This window comes from Melozone crissalis, unplaced genomic scaffold (genome assembly GCF_028551555.1).
Source record: "Melozone crissalis strain CALT ecotype California unplaced genomic scaffold, PUWL_Pcris_2 ptg000041l_1, whole genome shotgun sequence".
In the NCBI taxonomy this organism is placed as follows: domain Eukaryota; kingdom Metazoa; phylum Chordata; class Aves; order Passeriformes; family Passerellidae; genus Melozone; species Melozone crissalis.
In genome coordinates, this window is record NW_026535819.1 from 3,950,005 (window position 1) to 3,976,179 (window position 26,175).

Consider the following 26,175-nt stretch of genomic DNA (forward strand, 5'->3'; position numbering starts at 1 on the left):
CCTTTCCCTGCTCCTTGCAGTGGTCGGGTCTCCATGGAGACTCTGAAGCTGAGAGCCTGCCCCAGGCTCCTGCTCCAGCCAGAGTGCGTTTGTGAAATTGTGTGTTTGCTTTGGGTTCACCTCTAGGAGTCGGAACTGACTTCAGGAAACCAGGGTTTAGCCAAGCTGGGCAAAGCAAAGCACCTGGCCTGGGTCTGGCAGGGGCAAAGCTCAGCAGTGGGAAGGACGCTGAAGCTCCACCTTCATGTGCCTGGGGGACTCAGGACCTGACCTTCCACTTTAGGCTGAAACCCTGGGGATTTCAGGTCAGACAGCTATCTGAAAGGCTCAGCTGCTGGCAAGGTCTGGCTGCGTGCACTGGAGCAGCAGCAGAGCCTGGGAGCTGGGGGATGTGAGCTGGGGCTGGTGGTGTCACCCCAACAATCCCTGCAGACCCTCCAGGGCAAGGCCAACGCTCAGGTTGGTTTATCACCTTAAAACAGCTCAGCTTTTCTTCAAATGCTGCTATTTTTCCTCCAAAAGCTGCTCTTTGTTTGCTTCTGGTTGTATTTTTCATGGCTATCTGTCCCCAGCTGCAGTTCTGCTGCTCAGGAGCCCGGTGCTCAGCAGTGTGTTGGTGGTGCCCGTTGCTGGTGACACTCACTGGCATTTCTGGGTTTCCAGACAATGTGCTCTACTCCGTTCTGTCCCTGTTGCAACAGTGAGAGCTGGCACAGGGACAGGACAGGCCTGGCTGGTTCTTCCCTGGCACTGCTGGCGTGACTCAGAGCGCAGCTATGGCTCACAGCGGTGTCATAACAAACACTTCTTCCCTGAGGTGCTTCTTGGGGGGGTATTCCACAAACTCCATCTCTCCCAGTCCTCATTCCCGTGGGTTTTGGTGTGCTCCTCAGCAAAAAAGTCAGCTCTGGGAGGATGGGGATGTTTGAGGCTTGGCTGGTCTTAATCCAGGGAACATCAAAGGGAAGGAGTCAGGGGATGAAGGTTGGCACTTCTGCCCTCTTCACATTGATGCTGCCCCAGTCATTGTGCACTTCAGCTTTTTGGGTATGTCAAAATAATTTTATTAAATGTGAGGGCAGGCTGTAGGATGCTCACCTGTAATGCCACAGGATGAAGCAGGCAGGGTGGCAGGAGCAGATGAGTGGAGGTGGGAACGTGTGTGTACCAGATCACCGAGGTGTGTGGCCAGGAGGAACAGGCACCTGGTGGTGTTTGAGCTGCTCTAAAGTGCTCCATGGCTAAAAACCCGCACTTACAGAGCAGGGCTGAGGGTCTGGGGATGGAATTTGTCCTCCCAGCCTGGGCACCCACATTCCTTGTGCCCCAGATCTGGCACACAGGGGCCAAACCTCACTTTGGTGTGTGTTCAGACTCTCGACAACAGCACGATTTTTATCCTTGCCAAGTGGTTTTCTCCCCAAAGGTGCCAGTTAATCGTCAAATCCCATTTGCCTCAGCTGTGGAAATCACCGGGAGCTGGCGGAGCATCCCGTTCCCCCCCCAGGTGTCGGCATGTTGCCACCCGCTCCTGTCGCACCTCCTGCCTCGCTGACACCTATTTAAGTAATACTCCCAAGGTGAGATTTTGTTGATTACAGAGCAGCAGCGCTCGCTCTCGCCTCTTCCACCTTCCCACGGGCGCCGCGGGGAGGGGAGCGAGTAGCGGGATGCTCTGCAAGGGGAAAATCTCCTCGGAGCGAAGGGAATGGCCTGGAACCCGCAGCTGGGCTGTGCTGGGACACGCTGGGGCTGCGGGTGTCAGGAGGAGGCTGGGACGAGCCCGGCTGGCCCCGGGAATCACAAACCAGCAGCAAATGGAGGAGCCGCGCGTCATCCCGGCCGGAGAACAAAGCCCCGCATTTATTCCTCTCGTCCTTTCACCGCCAGCCCCTCCGCGCTGGATTGTTCCTGCATTTTCTCTGCTTCAGCTGTTTACTGGGTCACCCTGGTGCAGACACGCACACACAGAGCGAGCCGAGGCTGTCGCGGTGCCACCGGCGGTGCCATCGAGCCGGCTGGCACAGCGTGCCCGGGGCCAGGCTGGGATAAAGGCATGCAGAGCCCCCCGGGCATCCTCTCTGTATGGGATTTTGAGGAAAGGTCCCTAAAGGTCTGGGATTGTCAGCTTTGCCCAGTTTGGTCATGCCGGGTTTGGTGGAGGGAAGGCCGGTTGACGTAAGGCAGAGTAAACACATGGGTGGACACGTTTATTCACTGGGGTTTATTCGCTGTGGTTTATTTCACTGGGGTTTATTTCACTGGGGTTTATTTCAGTTCAGCTTATCTAAACTAAGGATGTGTCTGACCTAGATTGAAATTAACCTTGTTCAAGTGGAAACAGAGGGGAAAGGTGCTGTTTCTGTCAGCCAGAGCAAGGCTGTGGCTTTTGGACAGCCCCCAGTGTGTGCACCTTCAGAATTCCAGGGAAATTTTGGCTTTGCTGTCTTTTCCCCTCTGCAAGCTGCAGCAGGAGAGTTATTGTACAGACATTTATATTTACAGTTTAACCAGGCTGCTGGGGAGTACTGCGGGGTGAAACTCTCTGGGAATGTCAGTGTGGGATCTGTTGCCCTTCCTGCACATCCCACCTTGTGTGTGCCCAGGTGAGCACTTCATTCATGCAGGACATGGATGTGCCAGGGCAAGGGGCAGGTTTGACAAAAGGAGCTGATTTTATTGCAGATGATGCTTCTTAAGACAAATTTTTGGTTTGTCTGGGCTGGTGCATGGGCTGAAAGCTGGAGAGTGTTCAAGGTTTTGCATCTCTGGGAATGTAAAGGCTTTTGTGAAGATGGAGTCACTTGCAGGTGCTGATGCATGAAAAGGACAAGCATTGCCCTGGAGCTGCCACAAGGAACAAATCTGTGTGTCCTGGTGAACATGTGTGACGCCAGAATTGACATTTTAGCTGTGACTATTCCAATCAGTTTCAAGGAACATCATCTCTGAGTGCCAACCTCATCTCCATCCCTTCCCCAGAACACCTGGCAGCTGTTGCTGCCCCAGAAATAACACATTTGGTGCACCTGGGCCCTGCTCCAGAGGTGGAATTGATGGAGTAGCATTAGGTCAGGTAGGCTGGAACTCTTCAGGCCACCCCTCATGTTTAAATTCACTTTTGAACAAGGCACTGGGGAACCGTCATGTTGCATGTGACTTCCAGGTGCTACTGTACACCCAGAAAAACATCAACCAGTTTTTGAACTTGTTTCAGTTATGTTTTCATCGCAGATTTTTCTGTTCCACCTCAGTAAAACCCAAACCCTTTTTGTTCTGAGCCGAAATGACTCGGGACGAGCCGCTCGATCTTTATTTAACCTCGCAGAGCAGTACCTGCATTAATTTTTTATGCACCGTTTTTCACCAGCCGCGCCGTTCTGGTTTCACTTCCAGTAATGCCCCGGGGGTGTGGGCGAGCCGGGGGTGCAGCAGTGGCTCTGTGAGCAGGGCTGTGTCCCTCTGCTCCCAGCCTGCCCCTGCAGAGGCGTTGGCTCCGGGCAGGGATGCTCCGGGGCCATCACCAGCACGGGGCTCAGGGCTGTGGAGCAAGAGCCAGATCTGCTGTGTCGGCGGGATCTTTTTTTTTTTTCCATCGACTTAGAGAGGAAGCAAAACCTGCTGCACTCAGTTTTCTCCGAATAGGCTGCGAGGGGAGCCCATCCCAGCACGTCCCCTGGGAGGGGACACACGGGGTGGTGTTTCCACAAGGGGTGCAAATGGGTGGTGGCTTCCTGGGTGTAGGAAGCTCAGGGTTTGCAGTTCATCAGTCATCCCTGTTGTGACTGGAGTTTGTTTTTCCCTGGGGAGTCCCCCTGTCAGTCTGAGCCCCCAGCACCTGCATTTCCCCACCCTGATCGTGCCCCTTGAAGGCTGGGGATGGAGTGGCCATGCAGAGTGTTTGATTTCCAAACCACAAAAAGAGTGGGAAAAGTCTCTCCATGTGGGAAGACTCTTGGTTTTCTCTAAAAGCAAACCAGGAGCAAACGGGGGAGGAATCCTGCTTATCTGCTTTGTCTCGTTCCTGGACCGAGGCTGAGCTCCTAATCCTTGCTCCAGCCACTGACTCACTGCGTGTGAGTCACAAGATGCCTCTGCAACCCAGCTGCCAGCTTCCCTTCCCTTCTCCCTGGGCTGCCAGGGTGGACAAGGCTGCCTTTGGTTCCCTCTGGGTCACAGACACAGGGGCAGAGCTGCTGTTGGCCTCAGGACCCACAGAGCCTGAGGGAGGAGGTGTAAGATCCCTACAAGAGGCAGATATGGGATGATGTGGCCCCTCTTTCTCTTTTTCTCTGCCCCATCGTGGTACTGGGTGATGCTCTGGCTCCAGGGCTGTTCCCTTTGGGGCACAGCTTTCTGTGCTGAAACATCTGGAGCAGAGTGTCAGGAAAACCCAGCATCTGCTGGGGGGAGAACAGGCCCTCAGCTGTTGCCACTGGCCTGGTGTCCTGGCAAAACCACCCCTTTTTCACGGTGGGTTTGAGTTCAGCTTCTGGCCCTCTTTCTGTTCTTTTCCTGTTTCCCCTTTTGTTGCTGTGTTTTTATGGGCTGCTGGAATCGGTCCTGGTTTGAGGCAGCTCGGAGCAGGCAGGAAGGAAGGCAGAGAGTGCTGAAAACCCAAGGGAATTGTGTCTTTCTGCTGGACATCTCTGCATGGGGAGAAGGGGCTGCTGTGGCAGGGGAATGAGCTCCATCAGCAGCAGGAAAGGAGACAGTGGGAGATGATCTTGCCCACCCCAGTGCCACCATGGCCATGGCTGGGAATTAACAGTTCAACACCCATGGCTGGGATGTTGTTTTGGAGCCAAAGTGCTCCTGCCCTCAGTGGGGCTGCTGCTCCAGAGGACATGCTGTGAGTCAGCAGCGTGGGCACCTTTCCTTTCCCTAAAGCAGGGGATGTTTGTCAGCTTCCTCAGCACTCGGGGTAGTCCTTGGAGCCTTCCTGAGCACAGCCAGGGGAAGGAAACCGTGACTGCCAGGAGTGGATGATCCCTCGAGGCAGAGCTGTGGGGGAAGAGCCACCTCAGGGCTTTTTGCCTGGAAGTCCCCATGGGGGGAAGAGTGTTGTGCTGCGTGTGCTTATTTTGGACGTGTAGGACAGAGGGTGCTTCTGCTTTTGTGGTCTTTATCTTCGGTTCACAGAACTGAGCTTGTTTTCCTTTCACTACCCGGGGCTGACTTTTTTCCTATTTCCTTTTACATAATGTCATACACTCAGCTTTGCATAAGAGGTCCCAGAGTCGCTGCTGTTGCTTGCAGGGGTTCAGGGTTTGCTCCTGGGGGTGAAATGAAAGCGAGCTGGGGGTTGGTGTTGGACGTGGGCCATGCTGGAGCTGGTTTCCTCTGTTTCTGGAAAGGCCCATTTCCCGTTGCTAGTGGGAAGGGATTATTCTGAGAAAGGGCTGGGGATTGTAAAGAACAAACCCCCACTTGCTGTTCCTGGCTTTACCACCTTTCATTGGGTTCTTTTGAGCTTGTGCAAGAGCTTCAATGGGAAACCCCTGGTGACGTCTCTGGGGCTCAGCTCTGCCTTTTCTTGTCTCTGCTAATTCCCAACAGGCACACATTCCTGGCTTCCCAGGGGCTGGGTTAGTGTCTGCTCCTCTCCTGAGGCTGGTAGCAGCAGCCCCTTTGAATTCAGCAGAGATACTCTCGGTGCTGCTCTGTACCTGTCTGTAGAACAGGAATTTTGTGTAACTCGACAGAAAATGGAGCAGAGTAACACAAATATCTTGATTGTTAAACCAGCTGTGGCCCAGAGAGCATCAGCCAAAGCACTTTAGGCAGCTGTGCCTCCTCCACGTGTGCTGAAATTAATACCTTTTTCCACTAACAGTTCATGATTTTTGTGCCTTTGGAGGCCAGTGCACTAACCTGGGGCACGTGGGAGCAGAGCTCTTAAGACCTGGTAATTGTTGGGTAATTGTCTGTGTGTAAGTGTGGGGATGCAGCCGTGCTCACACTTAATCCTGCACTTTGCTCCTGTCTAACTAAAACCACCTTCGTGACTGAGCTCAAACTCTTTCCAAAATGCAGAGCCTGAGCCAATGTTTTGCTTTGCTGTTTGGTTTTTGCATTTTCTCCTCCTTTCATCTGACGGGAAGAGCCCAAGGCAGAGTCCCTGCTGCTGCTACTCTCTGCCTGCTCTCAGGGTCCCTCACACCCTTCCTCCAGGCTCACAAACCTTGGCTGCATCTCCTAGAGCTCCTTATTAATCCTCTGTGTGAAGACGTGGGGTTTGACACCACGCCGAGTGCAAGAACATTGAGCGGAGAGCAGAAGAGTTTATTGCACGGAGCAGGAATTCCTCCCTGGTGTAGTCACAAAGGCTTTGAACCATCAGTGGGAGCTCCAGGGCTGGCTGCAGTTGGAAGAGGCAGTCCCCAGGCCCAGGGCAGCCATCTGGTGCAGGCTCCCGTTTCATATTTCAGGGGATGAACTCCTGCAGAGTTCACTCACTGCTGCTTCTGCAAGAGCCTCTGCTCTGCACAACTGGGGAGAGTTGAACATGTGGCTTTTCCTTGTGCCCCTTGTGCTCCAGCCTTTCTCCTGGTGTGTGGAGAGAACCAGGATTTCACCAAACCAAACCTTCGTTTTCTCTGTGTACTCCATTTCTTGGTGCCCATCTCGAAATGTGCTGGATCTCGCTTTCTGGGCTGCCGGGTCCCACCTGTATGAATTTGGTGGAAGGTGCAGATGCCATAACCATCAAATCTTGTTGCAGATGTTTAAAGCACTGCCTGGGCCTGTTGGATTCATCCCTTGTGCCAACAGAAGGGGCTGTTCACCTGTGTCTCACCCTCAGGCTGAGGTGGAGGAGGGTTTGTGTGCTGGCTGAGCCTGACTCATGTTCCCTTTTGAGGGGCAGAAAATTCCAGCAGATGTGCAGGGCAGGCACTGGGGAGCACGGACTGTTGCAATATTCAGTGATTGCTGCTTCCAAGGCCCTGTCTGCTCTGCATCTTTTGAAACAGTGTCATTTCCAATAATCTAAGCAAAGGAAAGCACTCATCTGACTCTTTAAGAGACCATTTTGAAGGTATTCAACTTTGGTTGCTCACTGGTGTGAATGGAGGATTCTGCATGGCCAGCACAAATATAAGGCACAGCTCAAGGTTTTGAGTCTGTCCCTGCCCTGCTCCCGTCTCATCTCATCACCTGCAAGGGGAGAAACGTGTTCTTGGTGCAGGTGTTGGGATGAGGCTCCTCTGGCTCCATCCTGCCGCTGCTTTTTCGCTTTGGGTTGGTTTTTAAACCAGCGTGCGCGGAATGCACAATCAGCATCTCGCAGGAGCAGCCGCAGGGAAGAGGAAGCTCACACGGAATATAAATAGCCAAATTTTAGAATGTCCCAGTGTAGCAGCTCTCCTGGCTCTTGGCAGGAGCCTGCAGACCGCTGGGAAGCCGTGGCCTTCGTGTGTGGTTTGCAAAGGGGGAACTTGGGGGGATGTCGCACAAGTCAGCAAGGCAAAAAATGAATGAATCTGACGGTCTTGGATATGGGAAGGAAATGAAATTTGCTTTTCTGCACATCGGAGTGGGGTGTATCCCCTGCACGTGACATGAAATGCAGAGTGAAAACCCTGTGCAGTTGTGGCAATAATTTCCACTGTAGTTGCACAGCGGTTGCCAATGATTCATGGGTTGATCCTGAGATGGTTTTTTCCTCCCATATGATTTAATTTATGAATTTAATTGCATGTCAGCAAGCATCTGATTTTTCTTGATATTTTCGTCTGGGGTTTACAACTGCCCAGCCAAATCTCTTTTCTGAGTTAGACTGCACAGGGCTCTGGTCCTGCTGGACCCAGAGCTTAAGTGGGAGGAACACAGGGGTAGGGCTGACATGCAGGTTGGGTGATGAAGGCTGGGAAAGAGCCCAGGAAAAATTGGGAAGCATTTCCATGGTTTTTTTTTGTTTGTTTCGTTGGTTTTTGTTTGTTTTGTTTTTGTTGGGAACAGTATCTAAAGGTGGAGTAAAGACAGCTTGGCCAACTTGGTCAGGTGCTGTCAGTGCAGATGTTTGATCCAGGGCGGACACAAAGTTTTAGCTGTGCCAAGGTCCAGGGAAGTGTACTTGAGCACAAATTTGTGCCATAATTTATCCCAGAGAACAAGAGAGGGACAGACACAGGTGCCAGGAAGGATGTTTGGTGTCTGCTGCCTCATGTGGGTGCTCTCTGGGTTGCTCTGGAAGCCAGTGGACCCTGGGAAAGGCCCCTGGTGTTCACAGCAGAACCTCACAGCTCCTTGAACTTCAGCAAACCAACCCTCTCCATAGTCTGGCATGAAGTGAGAAGAGCAGGTTCAGCAGAAAGTGAAAAAGTCAGAACCCTGCCCAGGGGGATTCTCTGCCCTCATTCATTACAGCCGTGAATGAGAGGCTTTTTCAAGCTTCCCCTCAGTCTCTGGGCTGGCTGTGCTTCCCTGCCTTGACTCCTTGTGAGGAACAGCCCTGGCCTGAGCAGGGTGTGAGAGCAGAGCAGTGGGCACTGCTGCTGATAAAGGAGGAGTGTTTGGGTGCACGTTGAGATCCACCAGCTCAGAGTCCTATGGTCGTGTTCTGCTCCTGTTTGCTGAGGTGTGCAGCCCCATCTGACCCTGTGTTCACAGGGCAATTTGGGGAGGATTTTTTGCAGGGAGCAGCATCACTTCTGGGGCTCCATCCTGAATCCTTTCATGGCAGTTCTTCCTCGGCGTGTTGTTGTGAATGCTCAGAGCTGGCTCTGGCAGGAGAGGTTTGTCCCCACAGCCCTGTGTCCCAGTGATGGTCACCTCCCCCTCTAACCAGCTTACAGCTTTCAGGCATTTTCTCCTTCTGCTGAGCTCTGGGTTTTGGTGTGTGTTCATCCATGTCCTGCCATTTGGTGAGGGGGATGGAGGGCGGGGGAGATCCCTGCAGTGTTTAAAAGGATCTGGATAAATCTCCTTAAGGGAGGCACTGACTCAGCAGAGCGTGGTTAGGGAGGAGGAGGAGGGAACCAAATTGTCCTTGTGGGGCCAGAGCTGCTGCTGAGCCCGTGCTGGTGTGTGGTGCTGGGGGCGGCCTGTGCCTGGGGACCTGCCCTGAGAAGCATCACCCCTTTCCTCAACAAATTCTTGGTGCTCTCCATCCTCCAGAGCAGAAATGGGAGCTCATAGCTGGGTGCCTGAACCCTGTGTCCAAACCAGTCCTGGCTCTGCCTGATCCCACCCTGGTGCAGATCTCTGGGATTTCCCCCCAGCTTTGAGCTTTGGATTTCTGCCTTGTGCCATGGGCAGCTTGGTTTGACAGTGATTATTTTTATTATTATTTTCATTATTTTTGTTATTTTTATTATTATTTATTAGGGAAGTGCACCAGGGTGCTTGGTTCAGATCACTGAGACTCTGCTCAGATCAGGAGCCAATGTCACCTCACAGGAGAGGGGAGCAGCCAGGGCAGGGCACTGGGCTGTGCTGCCACTGTCCCCTTCCCTGCCTTGTGAGGGGTCCCACCTTGCACTGGCTTTGCTGAAGAGCTGAGACATGGAGCCAGGGGATGTGGGACAGACCAAGAGCAGCTTCCCAAAAGTCCTGGCTCCACTGTGGGCAGGCTCAGCCAGCCAGACACCCTGGTGTCACCTGGTTTGCATTTCTGAGCAGGTGAGGGAGACTCCCTGCCAGCCAGCTGCTGCCTTTGGCTTGCTGGGATCCCTCACAGGAGCCACAAAAGCGTCTCTGCCACGCTTTGCTCCCCTTATCTCATGGTGTATCTTGTTTTTCCATGCAGAGCTCCACACAGGAGATTGGAGAAGAGCTGGAGGATGGTGTGATCTACAGCATATCCCTGCGGAAAGTGCAGCTCCACCACACGGCCAACAAAGGGCAGCGCTGGCTGGGGGTAAGCTGGGGGCTCCTCCTGCCTCAGGGGAGGATTCAGATGTTTCCCTGCTACGGGAATCATGTGTTGATTTGGGAGCAGGGAGTGGGAGCACCTGTTGCCCTCTGCTGCATGGGAAGGGGTGCAGGTGAAACAATCTGCACAGCCCCGTTTTGAAAAATAGGGCAACTCTGATTTGTATCTGGATTTTGGCAACCCTAAGGCCTTTCCTGGGGTTTCCCAAGTGCTCAGGTCCTCTCAGCTGGGTTGCTGGTGTTTGCTGTCTGAGGAGACTCAGCCTTCCTTTCCCAGGAAAGGAAGATCCCTGTGGGGATCCCAGCCTAGACCTGGCTGAAGGTGTCTGTCCTCACCCAGCCCACTGACTTCTGCTCCTGTCCTGGCAGTTTGAGAACGAGTCAGCCTTAAACCTCTACGAGACGTGCAAGGTGCGGACGATCAAAGCCGGGACCTTGGAGAAGCTGGTGGAGTACCTGGTCTCAGCCTTCAAGGGCAATGACTCCACCTATGTCACCATCTTCCTGTGCACCTACCGGGCCTTCGCCACCACCAAGCAAGTGCTGGACCTGCTGCTGAACAGGTGAGCCCCGAAACACAGCTGGGGGTGGCCAGGAAAGCCCCAGCATCTTCTGCCGCGATGCCTTGGGGGTTTGGTGGCTTCTCCCAGCTCCATCAGTGTGGGGGTTTTGGGACAGGGCAGCGAGGACAGAACTTTGTGGAAAGCTGGAGCTCTTGCAGTGCGGCGGCCAGTGCTGGCTGCTTCCCTTGCTGTAGCGGGGAGGTTGTGGCAGAGGGAGGGGAGCAGGACACTGCATAGCAGGTTCACCCTGACCCCGTGGCAGAGCTGGGGGTGATGTGGAAGGAGAAGAGGGCAGGGTGCTCACTGCCTCCCCTCTGCCCCACCAGGTATGGCAAACTCCACGTGCAGGCGAACGGGGACCACGCCAGGCACACTGTGGATGAGAGGATGGAGCTGAAGAAGTAAGTCTGCCTGTGCTGTGGTGGCAGCTCTTCGGGAGGGATCTGCCATCCCGGCGCTGCCCCTGGGCTTGTGGGCGTGCACACAGGTTCCTCCTGGCACCTGATTCCCTTTGCCTGTGTTCTCCCCCTTCCTGCAGCACCATCTCCTCCATCCTGGGGGCCTGGCTGGACCAGTACTCGGAGGATTTCCGCAAGCCCCCCGACTTTGCCTGCCTGAAGCAGCTCATCTCCTACGTGCGCCACAACATCCCCGGCTCCGACCTGGAGCGCCGAGCCCGCATCCTGCTGGCCCAGTTCCAGCAGCAGGAGCAGAGCGAGGCCGAGGCAGAAGGTGGGGTGCTCCCCTGGCTTGCAGGGCTCATTTGGGGCTGCTGGTGGAGGGAATGCTGCTGGTTGGCATCGAGGCTCTCCAAAACTTGAGCCACGTGGATGAACACCTGTGAATTCTACATGGGATTTCACTGGGAAGCCAATCCAACTGCAGCAGGAGTGGGATTTCTAAGTGGATTAGCTAATCTGCCTTTAATCCTCTGTAGACACTTGCACCCAGGTTTAAAATGACTATCCTTTTATCTGAGCCTTATTGCTGGAGGTGCAAAGCTAGATGGGATGAGGGTGTCTGCAGGGGGTTGGTGTGGGTTGGTGTGGGCACTGCAGTGCTCAGCCTCACCCTTGTCTCCTGCAGCTGTGGACCACAGCAGCTGCACCTTCCAGCTGGTAGAAGAGAACGGGGTCAGTGATGGGAAGCCAGATTTCCTCTCCTTCTCCCCAGAGATGGTGGCAGAACAGTTCACACTGATGGATGCTGTGAGTAGTCACCCACCAGCTGGGTCAGTGGGGCTCTGGGCACTGTCCTGGCTCTTCTCCTGGCCTGTTCTCTCCTCAGAGAACACCAAGAAACCCTTCTCCATCCCTTCATCTTCCAGGAGCTGTTCAAGAAAGTGGTGCCTTACCACTGCCTGGGCTGCATCTGGTCCCAGAGGGACAAGAAGGGCAAAGAGCACCTGGCCCCCACCATCCGTGCCACGGTCTCCCAGTTCAACAGCGTGGCCAACTGTGTCATTGCCACTTGTCTCGGGGACAGGTCCCTGAAGCCACAGCAGAGGGCCAAGGTGGTGGAGCGGTGGATCGAGGTGGCTCGGGTAGGACAGCTCCCCTCCCACCTCCACCCCAGGGATGAGCTTTTGCCCTGCTGGAATGCCAGCAGATCCTCCGGCTTTTTTTTAACCCAAATCCTGTTATCTCTTTGTCTGCCCTCAGGAGTGCCGCATCCTGAAGAACTTCTCCTCCCTCCGAGCCATCCTCTCAGCCCTGCAGTGCAACGCCGTGCACCGGCTCAAGAAAACCTGGGATGAGGTCCTGAGGTAAGGAGCTCCTGCAGGGCTGCTTCCAAGGGGAATAATGTGCTGTGGCACTGGAGTATGTCTATGGGATCACCTCAGCTCCAGCACTGCCTCCTGGAGTGTGCCCAAAACCCAGGGACCAGTGTAAGGTGTCAGGGATTTCAGGAGGGTGAGGAAATAAAAGCACCTCACCCTTCTGTGCTTCTGTGTGAAACACCTTGGAATAGCTCCCAAACATCAAGGCCCAGCTGGAGCTGAGCATAACTGGGGTCATTGGGGTGAGCAGAAGAGAGCCCAAGGAGGAAACCCCACCGTGGCAGCATTGCTGACTTTTCCCCTTGTCCCCCTGTGCAGGGAGAGCTTCCGCACATTCCATGAGCTCTCCGAGATCTTCTCCGACGAGAACAACCACTCGCTGAGCCGGGAGCTTCTCATCAAGGTAGGGGGAAGGAGAACCCTCATTGCCCTGTTCCTGGCAGGCAGCTCAGCTTTCCATGGTGTTCCAGTCACAGGCATGAAGCCCTGGCAGAGCTGCTGGAGTCACAGTTATGGGTGCAGGCAGGGTGTGCTGAGTCTGGGGAGCAAGCAGGGTTTTCAGATCAAGGCTGTAATTTCTGTTTCTCCGCCCAAAACTTACTGCTTGGAGCTGGCAAATCAATTCAGGGAACAGATAAGCACTGGGATGGGATCCAGAACACCAGGTGACGGCTTGTCCCCCGAGGCAGCTGCATGTTAACGGTCCAGTGCAAAGTCCTCAATTCCAGGTGGGGTGGTGGAGTTGGTGAAAGGCTGCAGCAAAAATGTCCTTATTCCATGTGGAACTTCTCCACAGATCCCAGCCTAGCTCTGGTTTAGGGACTGAGAAGAAACAAAGTGCAAAAGGGAACAAAACATCTTATTAGGGAGGTATTTATACAGAAATGAGAGCAGCAGTTCCTGTCCACCAAGGCTCTCCTCTCTGTGAGCCATGAAAAAGCTTTGATTCCCTCCTCTTTCCTACAATTGAAGTCATATAAATGAAAATTAGCTAACAGGTATTAGTGCCATTTCCCACTGTGCTGATCCCACCTCTCCCCACCATCCAGGAGGGCACATCCAAGTTTGCCACCTTGGAGATCAACCCAAAGAGGGCTCAGAAGCGGCAGCAGCAGCAGCGAGAGATGGTGAGTCTGGCAGGGCTGTCCTTGTGCCCCTGCCCAGCAGCTGCCCAGGCTGATCCCAGCTCTGCTGACCCCTCTGTCCCTTCTGTCCCCACAGGGTGTGATGCAGGGCACCATTCCCTACCTTGGCACCTTCCTGACGGACCTGGTGATGCTGGACACGGCCATGAAGGATTTCCTGGATGTATGTACCTCCTGCCTGTCCTCCCCTTCCTCCCAGAGCCTGGGCTGATAAAAGGAAGGCTGTGTCCTGTGTCCCACACTACATCCTGTATCCCACACTGCATCCTGTGTCCCACACTGCACATCCTGTATCCCACATCCCATATCCAACACTGCCCATCCACCTCTCTCCCAAGGAAATGGGCTACTTTTTCTCAGCAGGGTTAATCACACTGCAGTGGCAGCAATATAGAGGAGGGAGCAATATTCTTCTGCCTGCTCCATCCTGACCTTCATCTCTTTCTTTTCCAGGGTGGGCTGATCAACTTTGAGAAGAGAAGGAAGGTGAGAGCTTTGCCCTGGCAGCTGCACAGCAGGGCTGGCCTGGTGCAATCCCAGGCTGTGCCAGTCACTTAGGACTTGATCCCTCTCCTTTTTTCCTTTGTGTCCTTCACTTTTGTGGGAGGGCATTCTGGTCTCATGGCTTCCCTTTGCTGCAGGAGTTCGAAGTGATTGCACAGATCAAGCTGCTCCAGTCAGCCTGCAACAACTACAGCTTCACACAGGAGGACCAGTTTGTGGAGTGGTTCCACAGCCTGGAGAGGCTCAGCGAGGCCGAGAGGTGAGTGAGAGGGAGGTCCCCCCGCTCATTTCCTGACAGCAGCAGCTGCCCCCTGCTCCCCTCTCTGCTCTGCCTCCCTCACACCTGGTGGCAGCACAGGGATCTCAAACCCTCCTCTCTCCCCTCCCAGCTATGGGCTGTCGTGTGAGATTGAGCCGCTGTCAGAGTCAGCCAGCAACACGCTGAAGGCCAAGAAGAACACGGGCATCATCAAGAGATGGAGCGAGTGAGTCCCTGGTGGGAGGTGGGGGCCAGCGTGGGGCATCTCTGGCTGGACATTGCAGGGAACCAGCTGGGCATGGCCACTGTCCTGCCAGCCAAATGCAGCCTCACCTGCTCCCTTCTCACCTGCCCCACCTCTCTCCTGGCAGCCGGCAGCCACCAAGCACGGAGCCCTGTGCCAGCGGCAGCTCCCACTCGAAATCCTTCGACCAGCTCAAGTGTGGGCAGTACCTGTGCAGTGGGGACGCCACTGACTCAGTGAGTGTCACCTCTGCCGGCTCCAGCAGCTCTGACGTGGAGGAGATCAACATCAGCTTCATCCCCGAGTCCCCCGACTGCCAGGAGAAGAAGGTACGTGGCAGCTCGCAGGGTCCAGGGGTCCCAGGGCCCTGTGACCATGCTGTGGGGACTGTCCCACCTCTGCCCTGGCGCTGGGGCTGGGGGAGCAGGCGGGGGGCCCGGGGGCTGCTCCGGCAGCACGGCAAGGCTCTGGTGCCTCCGGTGGCTGTAGCTGTGTCGGTCCCCCGTTGTCACAGGTCAGTGAGATCCCTCTGGCCTCCCTCCCCCAGCGCTGGTACGCCCCGTCTGTGGCCGATGGAGAAGCTAAACCCACTGTGTCCTCCGCATCCCCTCTCCTCCCTGCCCTCCAGTTCTGGGAATCCACCTCCCTCTCTTCCCTGGACACGTCAGGCATCGGCTCAGGCTCCAGCAGTGCCTCCTCCTCCTCCGTCTCCTCCACGCCGGTGACGGCCTCCCGCACTCACAAGCGCTCGGTCTCCGGCATCTCCAGCTACTCCTCACTCTCGCTGCCCCTCTACAACCAGCAGGTCGACGACTGTTGCATCATCCGGGTCAGCCTGGCTGTGGACAACGGCAACATGTACAAGAGCATCCTGGTTAGTGACATCCCCAGCGAGGGGTGGGTGGCTTGTGCTGCTTGGATGTGGGCATGGCGCATTTTGGGAGGCTTTAGCAGTGTTCTGAGCTCACAGCACTCTGTGCTCACAGGTGACGAGCCAGGACAAGACCCCCGTGGTTATTCGCAAGGCCATGGCCAAACACAACCTGGATGGGGACCGGCCTGAAGACTATGAGCTTGTCCAGATCATCTCGGAGGAGAGAGGTGTGTGTGTGTGCTGGGCTGTGGGGGCTTTCCTGGGCAGCACCGGGCTGGAGCTGGGATGAGAGGTGACAGCAAGAGGCATCCAACACCTGGGGACAAACCTTAGCCCCGCTCTGGTCCCTTTTCAAGGAAAGGGCACCTGACTGACGCTCATCCTTGTTCACTTCCAGAGCTGAAGATCCCCGACAACGCCAACGTCTTCTACGCCATGAACTCCGCTGCCAACTATGACTTTGTGCTCAAGAAGCGGGGCTTCTCCAAGGGGGTGAAGATCAAGCACGGCTCCAGCTCCACCCTGCCCAGGATGAAGCAGAAAGGCCTGAAGATCGCCAAGGGCATCTTCTAGCCTCAGCCCCACTGCCACCCATCACCGACGGGGCCTTGGGGGCAGCTGCTCCGGGCTTGGCTGTGGCCACTCCTTGTGCCACCCTGCAGGGCAGAGGAGTGACCCTCACCCACGGGCGACGGCCGTGCACCTCCTTCCGCACCCAGAGCTGAGAGTTGGGCAACTGGTGTCGGCCTCTGCCCCTCTCTGCACAAGCCCCCGTTCCAATCAGGTCTTTTTTTCTACACAGGAAGGCAGCAGTGGGGGGGGGATTTGTCTATTTTTTTGTTTTGTTTTGTTTTTTTAACCTTCCACGGTGCGACACTCGGCCAGCCCGGCCAGCCCAGAGCTGGAGCCCGCCTCTGCCGTAGGTGCCTTGTGTCTGAGCGAGCCGAGGAGCAGTGACTTGCAGAGGGGCTGTGTGACACAGCAGAGCAGGAGCCACCATCACCCTGGAAGGGGCTGCCAAGCCTCCTTCCCAGCTTTCCCAGTGTTACCTCCATGTCTGTCCTCCCTGGGATCACTGGCGTTGTCACCACCGCGCAGCTCTGCCTGTCCTTGTCCTTCCCTTGGGAGAAGCCACGGATGCCCTGGGCTGGGAGTGAGCTGGAAGGATGCAGCCCTGCACCAGTGCTGAGCCCCGTGGAGGAGCCCGTGGCTGTGCCATGATGGAGTGGGTGCCTCGTGCTCTCCCCAGCTGGAAGCCTGCGTGGTCTCGCTCCTCTCCCGATCCAGCACATTCTGCAGCTGGACTGGGCCAGTTCAAACTTGCACCAAAGATCAAATGCCAGTGTCTCTTCTGCCAAGGGGGAGCTTCAGGCCATGCCCCCGGCGCTGCCAGCCTGAGGAGGAGGAGAGCAAAGTTCTGTGTGAAACTGTGTAAATAGAGACTTTGGGTCTGTGTGGGCACAGAGGGGCCAGAGAGCTCAAGGTGCTCCAGGTGCCCCAGCTGCCACTGCCTGACCCACAGAAAAGTGCCACTCACCTTGGGCTTTAACCGGACTTTTTCAAACACTGACCATGGGAGAAGCAGCAATGAGACTTTTTTTTTGTATAAAACAAAAAAGTTTACTGATTTTTTTTTTCCAGTATTTATTGGTTGTAAATAGAAGAGGTAAACTTGTACATTTTACTAATCCAGCCTTCCCCTGCCCTACAGCCCAGTCCCTGTCCTGTGCCCCCCCGGTATTTAAGGCTGCTGGGAGGGATGCTGGCAGCAGCAGCATTGCTGTGCTCATAGGGTACACACCCTGCCAGCCCCTCCTCCCAAATTCTCTACCACTAATTGCTCGAGCAGGGGCAGAGATGCTTGTTTTAACCATTGTAGGAAACACTAACCAAAGGGGGACCTTTTGTTGCTCCTGCCTCCATCTCTGTTTTTTAAGCTCGTCATTCCAGCAGATCTTTTCAGTCCCCATCCGTCAGCGTTCCCGGGTGGTTGTGGTGCCTTCCCCTGCTCCAGGACAGGGAGCACCCTCCAGGGGCTGGGGCTGGTGAGGAAGAGGCTGCTTGGGTGTGAGCGTGGCTGGCACGGAGCTCCTGCAGCCCTGCGGCGCCTCGGGCAGCGCTGCCCATGATGCACATGATGGGAGCTCCTGGCTCCCTGACGCACGGGCAGCCTCCTGCCTGCCTCCCCCCTGCCCAAAGCCCCTTCCCCTGGGCACCAGCACCACCCCTCTGCTGCGTGCCTGCCCACGCTGGCACTGTCCCCTCCCCTCCCAGCGGGGGGACTGGCTGTACCCTGTGTATTTTGTACCACTTCAATGAAGGAGCACACTGCCCGGTGTGACTTGTACACAGCAATGTAATTAGTCTTTGCAATAAAATAACTGATGCTCAAAGGTCTCTGCCCCAAGGCAGGGCTTGTCCTGTTCTCCTTGCCCAAAATGCCAGCATCTTCCTGGGGAAAGAGGGATGGGCCTGGCTGTAGGGGAGTTCATACTTGATGTTCACGCTGAGGGTTGAACTTTATTTTGACAAATTGGCGTTTTGGTTGAGGGACCAGGGCTCAATTTTGAAATGAACCTTTTTCCTTTGAACTTGTGATTTGAAACTGTTGCACTTCCAATTATAATTTGTTGGGTTTTATCACTTTTGTTACAAGTAATGGCTTTGAAAGCAACTGTAACAGGGCCTCCTCAGTGGAGGAGAAGAGGAGGTCTTAACTTGTTTTTCAAAACAACTTGTTTTTCAAAAGAGCTTGGCTTTCAGGTGTGCTCAGAACACACTGGGGAATGCACAAGAACTAGAAAATACCAGTAGCTCTTTAATTTTTGGGGCGTTTTTTGTGGTGGGAGCAGTGCAGCTGGCAGTGGCCAACTTCTGTGCACCGGCAGCTCTGCCCCTCTGCCTTCAGTGCTTGTTACCTGCTAGCTGGGGAAGTCAAAACAGACCTGAGAAGTGCATCAGGTAATGAGCACAACAAACACTGCGCCCCAGGAAGGGAATTATTCACTGCCAGAAAGTGTATTTTCCTGCTGGCTTTATTTCCAAGATGACCAGCAAGGTTCAGTGCTGAAGGCATGGCTCAGTATTTTCACTCCCTCTGGACAAGCAGAAGGGCAGAACCTGCCTTAGGGACTCCAGGAGCACTGGATTGTTTCTTCTCCCAGCATCTCCTCAGGCACCTTTTCTATGTTCCACATGGCCACCAACCTGGAGAGAGTGCACTCCCACACATGGAGAGATTTGGGAATGCAGCTTCTCCCATGTCCAGGTGTGTTTCCAGCTGGTTTGGATTCTGGGCTCACTCTTGGGAGTTTGTTGAGCTTGCTGGAGGGTTTCTCAGCCAGCAATTCTGAAAATGCAGCAGTGGCTCCCAAACACCCAGAATGTTGCCCACCAGCAGTCAGTGCAGAGAACATCATCAGCTTAGTACAAGCTCTGCTTTCCCTGAACCCTTGGCTCTCAAGGAGCAAGAGCAGACAGTTCTGTGCACAGCAGCCACACTGCTCACTGAGTTCACACATAGTCCAGAATTTCTGTCTCCATTTCATTTTCACTCCCATCAGAAGGCTTGAATTCCTCTTCCTCCTCCTCTTCATCATCCTCATCCTCTCCAGACTCGTATGCCAGCTGCTCTTTGCCATCTTCACTGCTTGTTGTATTTGAAAAAAGAGCTTAAATTGGGAAGAAAGAAAGACACTGTGATGCCTCTCTCAGTGCAGCCTGGGGGCATTTGCAATTGAGTTCACAGCAGCCTCAGGGGCACAGCTAATATTGCTCATCTTAACAGAATTTGATCAAGCCCAGAGCAATCCAACTCCACACTCCAGGAAGAAGAGCAGAACAGCAGCAGAGCTGCAGTGCTGTGCCTCCTCTCCTGCCTCATTCTGACCCAATTCACTGGGATATTATTGCTTTGGCCCAGCATCATCAAGAAATAATTTTCTTACTTCTTGGTCAATCAATAATATCAATAAAAAGTAAAATGCTACCAACAGAATGAAGATTTTGACTATCACTGTGCAAAAGACATTTAAAAGCTGAAGGGCTTTTGATACTGGGAAAATGAAATAGAAAATCTTAACTCCCAGCCATCCCTAATGCCAGCCCACATTCCCACTGCAGGCCAGCAGCCTCAGCTCCCACACTGGAATGAGCTACATCCCAAAGAACACACAGAGGATGCAGGGACACCTCTGCCTCAGTGCCAAGTACAACATCCTCATGTTCAAAGCATCCTTACCAGGTCTGGTGGATCTGATGATCTGCTTTATCATCAGGGACATGCTGTCCCTGAGGTCATCACTGGTCTTGGCAAGGCACCACCCGTCCCGCTCCGTGCACTCCGACTCGGTGCCGTCATTCCGATGGATGATCTTCTGCAGGCTGAAGAGAGCAAAAGGGAAAGAAATCTTAATCTTCTGCACTCAGGTGTGAGTTTCAAATGAGACACACTGCTTCACTTCCATTTCCCTTCACTGAGCTGAAATAGCACAGCTGGTTATCCAGGTAATTGTCAGATGGGAAAGGAAGTTCAAGTGTGAAAAAACTTTTCTGTTTTTATTGAGCAACTGAACACCTCTGAGAGGGGTGAATGGACAGGGTATAAACAACAGGCTCTGAAATCTGTCTGATTCAGCTGTGAGGGTGCAGTACCTTTCCACATTTAAGTCACAGAGCTGGTAGAACATCTGGCGGTAAGGGGGTAAGGCTCCTTCCCGGAAAATGTAGACAGATTCCTAAGAGGAGGAAAGAAGGAAAGGATCCATGTGCATTTTATGGTGTAATAAAAGTTCTTCCAATGGGCTGATTCAAGAACATGGTACTTCCAAGAGAAACAAGTTTTAAGGCATAGATCTGTATGTGGCAGAAGATAACAGCTGAATGAGGAATGCCCCAAAATGTCCCTGCAGCCACAGTCACACCAGCACTGCTGGGCAGAGAATACACTTCACCTCTCCAGCCTGCAGCTCTGTCTGCAGCCTGTCACTGCCCAGCAGTGCATCATGGGCTTCACTCTAGCAAAAAAAGGAATAGTGAGACTCATTTATTTATTTATTCCACCCTGTTGGATTTTGTAGCATGACCTCATAAAGACATGGTGATATTTTTGCACTTCATTGCCCATGAAGTTCCAGTTTTATCAACTGAAGCAAAATACTCCTCACATCTAAGATGAGCACCAACCCTACCTTGCAGCATGTAACAAAATACACTCAGGTGGTTTTCCATAGTGCCATATCCAACTGGGAGCTTCCCAGGCAAACCTGAGCACACCAAATCACTCACAGCTGATCCCCTGATGACTGAAAAGCCAGGAATCATCCCCATTTCACTGAGATATTTCAAGATTTTGGCATAGGAAGTCATGCTTACCTTCAGCTTATACCTGCTGGAGGGGGGCTTTTTTGCCCCAGATGTACCAGCTGAACCCAGCCCCTGTTTCAGGTCGTGGACACTGACTGTGTGACTTCCTGAAAGGAAAACAAGAGTCCTAATGAGGGACATCTTTCATATTGGACTGTCACCTCTCTCTGTTGATTCAACAAAACCAGACCAACCAGCAACAGAGCATGTGCTTTGTTCATTCTTTAGAGGTGTTACTGGACAGCCCCAGAAAAAGTGCTGACTTGGGCAGCTTTTCCAGAGGCTATTTGTTCACAATTTTAACCTTTTCTACTCTCTTTCGACATAGAAAACTTTCCTCATTCTCTGCACCTTAGTGAATTCTGAATTCCCAGTGTGACTTGCAGAACCCCCTCCTGCCTGCTAACAGATATTGTGGCTCAGCCAGACTCCCACAACACTTCCCAGCAGATTTTTCTCTGGCTTAACAGCAGCAATATAACTACCACTAAACAAGCTCAGTTTTGGCTCAGACCCTTCACCACCTGTGACTGGGATGGGGCAAAGAGAGAAGAAGAGCCAGGCAGCCCTTCTGGCCCATACCTTGTTTCTTGACAGTGATGGGCAGGCTGTAGTTGTACGTGCTGCGTTTTGCTTTCACAGGCATGTCAGTAGCAGCATAACCTAGGGGTGAAAACCAAAATCCAGTCATGAACTGAGGGCAAGCACTCTGCAGAATATTCCCAGCTCAGGAACACAAGGGCTGGACTGGTGTGGGAAGGACAGGATGGTCTTGGGGATATGCTGGTTTTAGCAGGGTGGGGAGAAGAGATCAACAAAATCCTTTAACTTGCAAATGTGATCTGATGTCAGTGAGTCGATGCCAGCTCTGTCATGGACTTAGTAGATGGCATCAGAAACTCCTTTTCCTCAACTTGTCCTTTGCAAAATCAAAACAGGGAACCCCACATCCAAGGTCTGAGACCAGCATCCTGCAGGAAATGCTGACGTCCTTGAGGAAAAGCTGCTATGTGAGCACCAGAATTCCTGCTTGGTGCCTCCCCTGAGTGAGGAGGAGGATGCTCTGCTACACCCACTTGGGCTTGGAACATATGGAGGAGGAAAGGCAGAGTTTAGAATGTGCCAAATGAGGAAAGAGCGATTGCCTATAAAAGAAAGTATTACAGGAATTTTAAAAAGAACTACAGTAAGTAAGGAGCTCAAAAGGTGACATGTTCATCAGAGCAGAAATATGGCAAAAGAGTTTGAAAAACACATAAAAAGAAAAATACTACCAGGATTAACCAGAAAGCAGAGAGAGCAGCTCTGTGGGTTGGGCCCTTTTACCATATTTCATTCCACAGCGAATTCGGAAGTCCAGCACTTGATAAATCTTTGCTTCAGGGTGTTTCCTGGGGTCATACCCAAACCTAACCCACAAGCTTCTCCAAGGACCTGTTAACTGCACAAACACATGAGGGAACATGGTTACAAAAAAGCATCACAGTGTTGCAACTTCCTTCGGTAGCAAGGTCCTTGGGAAGTTCTAATATTTTCCCTCATTGCCCAAAGATATTTGTTTTTTCCAGCTCTTTGCTCACTTGCCATGCTAATATTTATACACTGAAATATATTTATACACTTGGCAATCAAAGCACAAATATTTGTGTGCTTTTACAAACCAACCTGCAAGGTCACAGCCAAGTGCTTGTGTGGAAAAACTGCTACCACTGCCAGGTGAACAGTGACTTGGAGTGACCAAAGTTTTTCTGATTTTCCGAAGTTCCCAGTAATGACTGCTTTGTTATTTTGAGCTCCTGAGAATCTCTTGTTGGTATTTCTCCAGTGAGCCCAACTCAGAGTAAACAAACAATTGTAATTCCTTTCAAATGTCTCATTGAGAGAATTGTTTGGGGGATGGGGGTCCTGACCTGCAGAGGTGATTAGAACCTGCAGAGCAAACAGCCACTGAATCCTCCTTGGCTTCAACTTTGGTTCTAAAGCATTTCCTTCCCTCTGTCTCTTTACATTAAATTAAGCTCAGGCACGTAGTGGCAGGACCTCAGAAGTGGTAAAGGACCAGGAAGAGCAGGGTGATGCTCACAGAAGTACCACTCACCATGTAATAGGCCAAATAAGGCAGCAGCACCTTCAGCTTGTCTGGATGGACACTGATGTTGGCTTTGACTGCATTGCGAGACCACACGGGACGCACCTCAAAGAGCTGCAAGGACACACAGACAGGCACACATCAGTGGGAAGGGTTCCCAAAGAGCTGAAGGACACACAGACAGCCACACATCAGTGGGAAGGGAATCCCAAAGAGCTGCAAGGACACATAGACAGGCACACATCAGTGGGAAGGGCTCCCAAAGAGCTGAAGGACACACAGACAGCCACACATCAGTAGGAAGGGTTCCCAAAGAGCAGGAAGGACACACAGACAGGCACACATCAGTGGGAAGGGGTTCCCAAAGAGCTGAAGGACACACAGACAGGCACACATCAGTGGGAAGGGTTCCCAAAGAGCTGAAGGACACACAGACAGGCACACATCAGTGGGAAGGGTTCCCAAAGAGCTGAAGGACACACAGACAGGCACACATCAGTGGGAAGGGTTCCCAAAGAGCTGAAGGACACACAGACAGGCACACATCAGTGGGAAGGGTTCCCAAAGAGCAGGAAGGACACACAGACAGCCACACATCAGTAGGAAGAGGTTCCCAGAGGCAGAGCAGCTTTCCAAGTGCACTCAGGTCCATATCAGAGCCTTTGGCCCCCCATAGGAGCTGTTGGATGGTGATGGGAGAACTTGTAGGGCTTAATGAGAGTTAAGACACACATTCAAAGCTTGACTTGCAGAACTGAAATGAACACAGCAGTGTCAGCAGCATATACTCACACTTGTGTCAGTCACTCACAATCACCAAGAATTTCTAGGGAGAAAAATCTACTTTTTCCTCCCCAGGACAGTGCTGAGACCAGGAGTAAGGCACACACCTTTCTCAGCTCTTCCTCCACCTTTTTATCCACAGGATTGGTGCACACTTTCTTCCAGTTCTGTACAGCAGCATCCAGGGGCTTAGTTGGGATTTCCTCATCATCAAAGTTGACAAAGATGGCGTTGTGTGGGCGCCGGGCCCTGCTGAGGCCAATCAGGTTCTCACCAGACACTTGGGGATTGTTGTAGCCCTCCCTAAGGAACAGAGAAAGACAAAAGGGACTCAGCTGGGTGAGCAATGGGTTGGGTTAACTTTGGCTCAACTTCCCTTGATCACACACACTGGTACTATAAAAGATTCTCATGGCACCACTGAAGAAAGAAATCTAAAATTTAAATAAATCCCAAAACTTCTAAACTACATCCATTTGCACACTGGCAGAGGAGGTCTGTCCTGGCTGGCAGGAAACCCTCCAGCACTCAGGAATGATCTGTGTGAAATCCGTGTTGGAAAGGCTTCACCCTCTGCATTTGTTCTCCTGGAGCTACTGCAGCTACTCACTGGGACAGGGGCAAAGCAAGAGGGAACTGCAGGCATCAACTCAATCTGGAAACTTCTTTCCCTTTAAAAAGAACCCGTGAAGGCCAACAGTGAGAAAATGAAAGACGTTTCTTGTGGGAGATCTCCCAGACTGTTCTTCTGGCAGAGCCATTGGAGGCCAGGAGAGCACAGAACACATGGCATCAATTCTTGGAAACCCTGTCCTTGGCTCCAGCCCTCTGGAAGCAGGCAGGAGCTGTGTCCTGCATCCCATAATGTGTGAAGTGAGCTGGGAGAGCCATCATCTTCACCTCATGCCCAGCTCCCCTCACCTGGCAAATCCTCAAGTGGAATTTTGCTGAGGTTGCCACTGCCAGGCAGCTCCTGGTGATTTTTTTGCCTCTGTTGTGCCAAATCAGCACAAGGCAGCAAATTAAAAGGGTGAAACTCATGAAAGATGTATCATGAGAAAAGGCACTGACCTGTGCTGTATATCTGGGCGATAAAAATAGTCCACAGCAGTGTCCAGACGTGAGAAAATGGGTGGTGGGATGTAAAGAGGTAAATCTTTATTGAAAAACTCTTCCTTCTCTGGTTTGAGCATCAGGACTTTATCATACATGGAGGTTTGTTTGCCATCAGGGCCTGAGTGCATTGCCAGGTACTGGAAGTCAGACATTCCTGTAAGAATGTAACAAAAGTTAAAACACTGTGAAGTTTGTTGTGATTCCACCAATAATTCTCACACTCAACTTTCAGGAGCAGGAGTCTGACAAGTTTATGCAAAGGTTTATCCAGCAAGGAGGTTTGATTTTCCTTCCAGCCCTCAACTGTTTGGGGGAAACACTTCCCTTTCCCATCAAACACACTCATCTCTAAGCCACATCACGAGGCTTACCTTGAAATTTGTAAACAGTGGTGACAATCCCAAGAATCTCCATCTCAAACTGCACTTCTGGCTGGATTTGCTCCTTGGGGTCCAACTGCTGCTTCTTCCTGCTCCTCCTGGTGACCCTGAGCAGCATGGTGGAGGTGGGGAAGCGGTTGGCACACACGGGGTGGCAGTAGGGGTCCTTGGGGCGGAAATACAGCTCCAGCCTTTTGGCAGGGTCGGCGTAGATCTGTCAGCAAGGGGGGCACAGCCCCTGTCAGCATGTCACCCCCACAGTCCCGTGCTCCTGTGCCAGCACCCAGCCCCACACGCTGCTGTGGGCACCAGCTGTGCCCCTCACACAGCCCCAGGGGAATCATCCCTGCCCCACATCGCAGGGGTGTGCAGCCATTCACATCCTGGATACCAGGAAAAATAAATTATAAATATAATATCCTGGATATGAGGAAGGAATTCTTCCTTATAAGGGTGGGTAGACCCTGGCACAGGCTGCCCAAAGAAGCTGTGGCTGCTCCATCCTTGGAAGGACAGGTTGGAGCAAGCTGGTCTAAAGGAATGGTGCCCCTGCCCACAGCAAGAGGGTGGAATTGAATGAACTTTATGGAACCTTTCAAACGCTTCTACGACTCCATGATTTCACTGCACACCGCCTGAATCCCTGCTCGGGGACAGCACGGAAGCGGCATCACCCCCAAACCACCCACGGGCCCCGCGTGGGGACACGCTGGGCTGGAACGGCTCACACAGAGGGTCCCACATGGAGGCTCTCCCCGGCCCCAGCCCCGGCCCCGGCCCCGGCCCCGGCCCCCTCCCGCCCCATCCCCTTGCCCAGGGCCGGTCGCAGCGCCCCTCACCCTCAGCCCAGCAAGCCCCCACACTCCCCGACCCCTCTCACCCGCGACACCCCCTGCTCTCCTCCCAGCGTCCGCAGCATGGCCCCGACGTCCCGGACGAGCCCCGGGTACTCCACGCAGACCAGGCGCGGCTTGCGGGGCAGCTCCAGCACGGCCGAGCCCCGCGGGCCCCGCTGCCGCGCCGCCGCCATCGATGCGCGCCGCTCCCTCCCGGCGCCGCCCCGCGCACCGCGGCACGAAGGTTCCGCCACACCGCGGTTCCGGCTGGGCCGGGCTGGGCCTGAGGGGAGGGCGAGGCCTGGGGGCGGGCTGGGCTCGTCCTGTCCTGCTGGGGCTCCTCAGCCCGGCTTGTGACCGTA

General features: G+C 53.4%; 2 protein-coding genes across 6 annotated transcripts in view; one reads left to right on the top strand and one right to left on the bottom strand.

The window, feature by feature from the left end:
* Positions 1–17,984, top strand: part of RALGDS (ral guanine nucleotide dissociation stimulator) — a 55,101-nt gene extending 37,117 nt beyond the window's left edge. For 2 of the 5 annotated variants that reach the window (XM_054284125.1, XM_054284123.1), the window contains exons 2-18: positions 9,752–9,862; positions 10,246–10,439; positions 10,766–10,840; positions 10,978–11,171; positions 11,526–11,647; positions 11,767–11,982; positions 12,101–12,204; positions 12,538–12,622; positions 13,269–13,346; positions 13,441–13,527; positions 13,818–13,850; positions 14,006–14,127; positions 14,258–14,353; positions 14,499–14,700; positions 14,886–15,245; positions 15,358–15,472; positions 15,643–17,983. In XM_054284125.1, the coding sequence (XP_054140100.1) occupies positions 9,752–9,862; positions 10,246–10,439; positions 10,766–10,840; positions 10,978–11,171; positions 11,526–11,647; positions 11,767–11,982; positions 12,101–12,204; positions 12,538–12,622; positions 13,269–13,346; positions 13,441–13,527; positions 13,818–13,850; positions 14,006–14,127; positions 14,258–14,353; positions 14,499–14,700; positions 14,886–15,245; positions 15,358–15,472; positions 15,643–15,818 (2,370 nt within the window). In that variant the 3' untranslated portion in view covers positions 15,819–17,983. Of the gene's footprint in view, positions 1–9,751; positions 9,863–10,245; positions 10,440–10,765; positions 10,841–10,977; positions 11,172–11,525; positions 11,648–11,766; positions 11,983–12,100; positions 12,205–12,537; positions 12,623–13,268; positions 13,347–13,440; positions 13,528–13,817; positions 13,851–14,005; positions 14,128–14,257; positions 14,354–14,498; positions 14,701–14,885; positions 15,246–15,357; positions 15,473–15,642 lie in introns of all 5 variants that reach the window. The other 3 variants (XM_054284122.1, XM_054284124.1, XM_054284126.1) reach the window with 3 other exon arrangements.
* Positions 17,984–26,007, bottom strand: GTF3C5 (general transcription factor IIIC subunit 5). The gene is made up of 11 exons (XM_054284128.1): positions 25,858–26,007; positions 24,969–25,191; positions 24,553–24,751; positions 23,589–23,784; positions 22,708–22,812; positions 21,936–22,050; positions 21,192–21,272; positions 20,619–20,716; positions 19,899–19,981; positions 19,486–19,628; positions 17,984–18,916 (listed from the first exon to the last, which is right to left on the bottom strand). Exons 1-11 carry the CDS (start codon positions 26,005–26,007, stop codon positions 18,759–18,761), a joined length of 1,551 nt encoding a protein of 516 aa, XP_054140103.1. The 3' UTR covers positions 17,984–18,758.
* Between the last annotated feature and the right edge of the window lie 168 nt (positions 26,008–26,175).

Excerpts from the sequence above, each read along its gene's own strand:
- GTF3C5 (XM_054284128.1), bottom strand. The coding sequence starts at position 26,007 with ATGGCGGCGGCGCGGCAGCGGGGCCCGCGGGGCTCGGCCGTGCTGGAG. Across the intron at positions 21,273-21,935 it reads TCGCTGTGGAATGAAATATG|GTTATGCTGCTACTGACATG; the intron begins GTAAAAGGGCCC and ends TTTCACCCCTAG. Across the intron at positions 18,917-19,485 it reads CATCAGATCCACCAGACCTG|CTCTTTTTTCAAATACAACA; the intron begins GTAAGGATGCTT and ends TCCCAATTTAAG.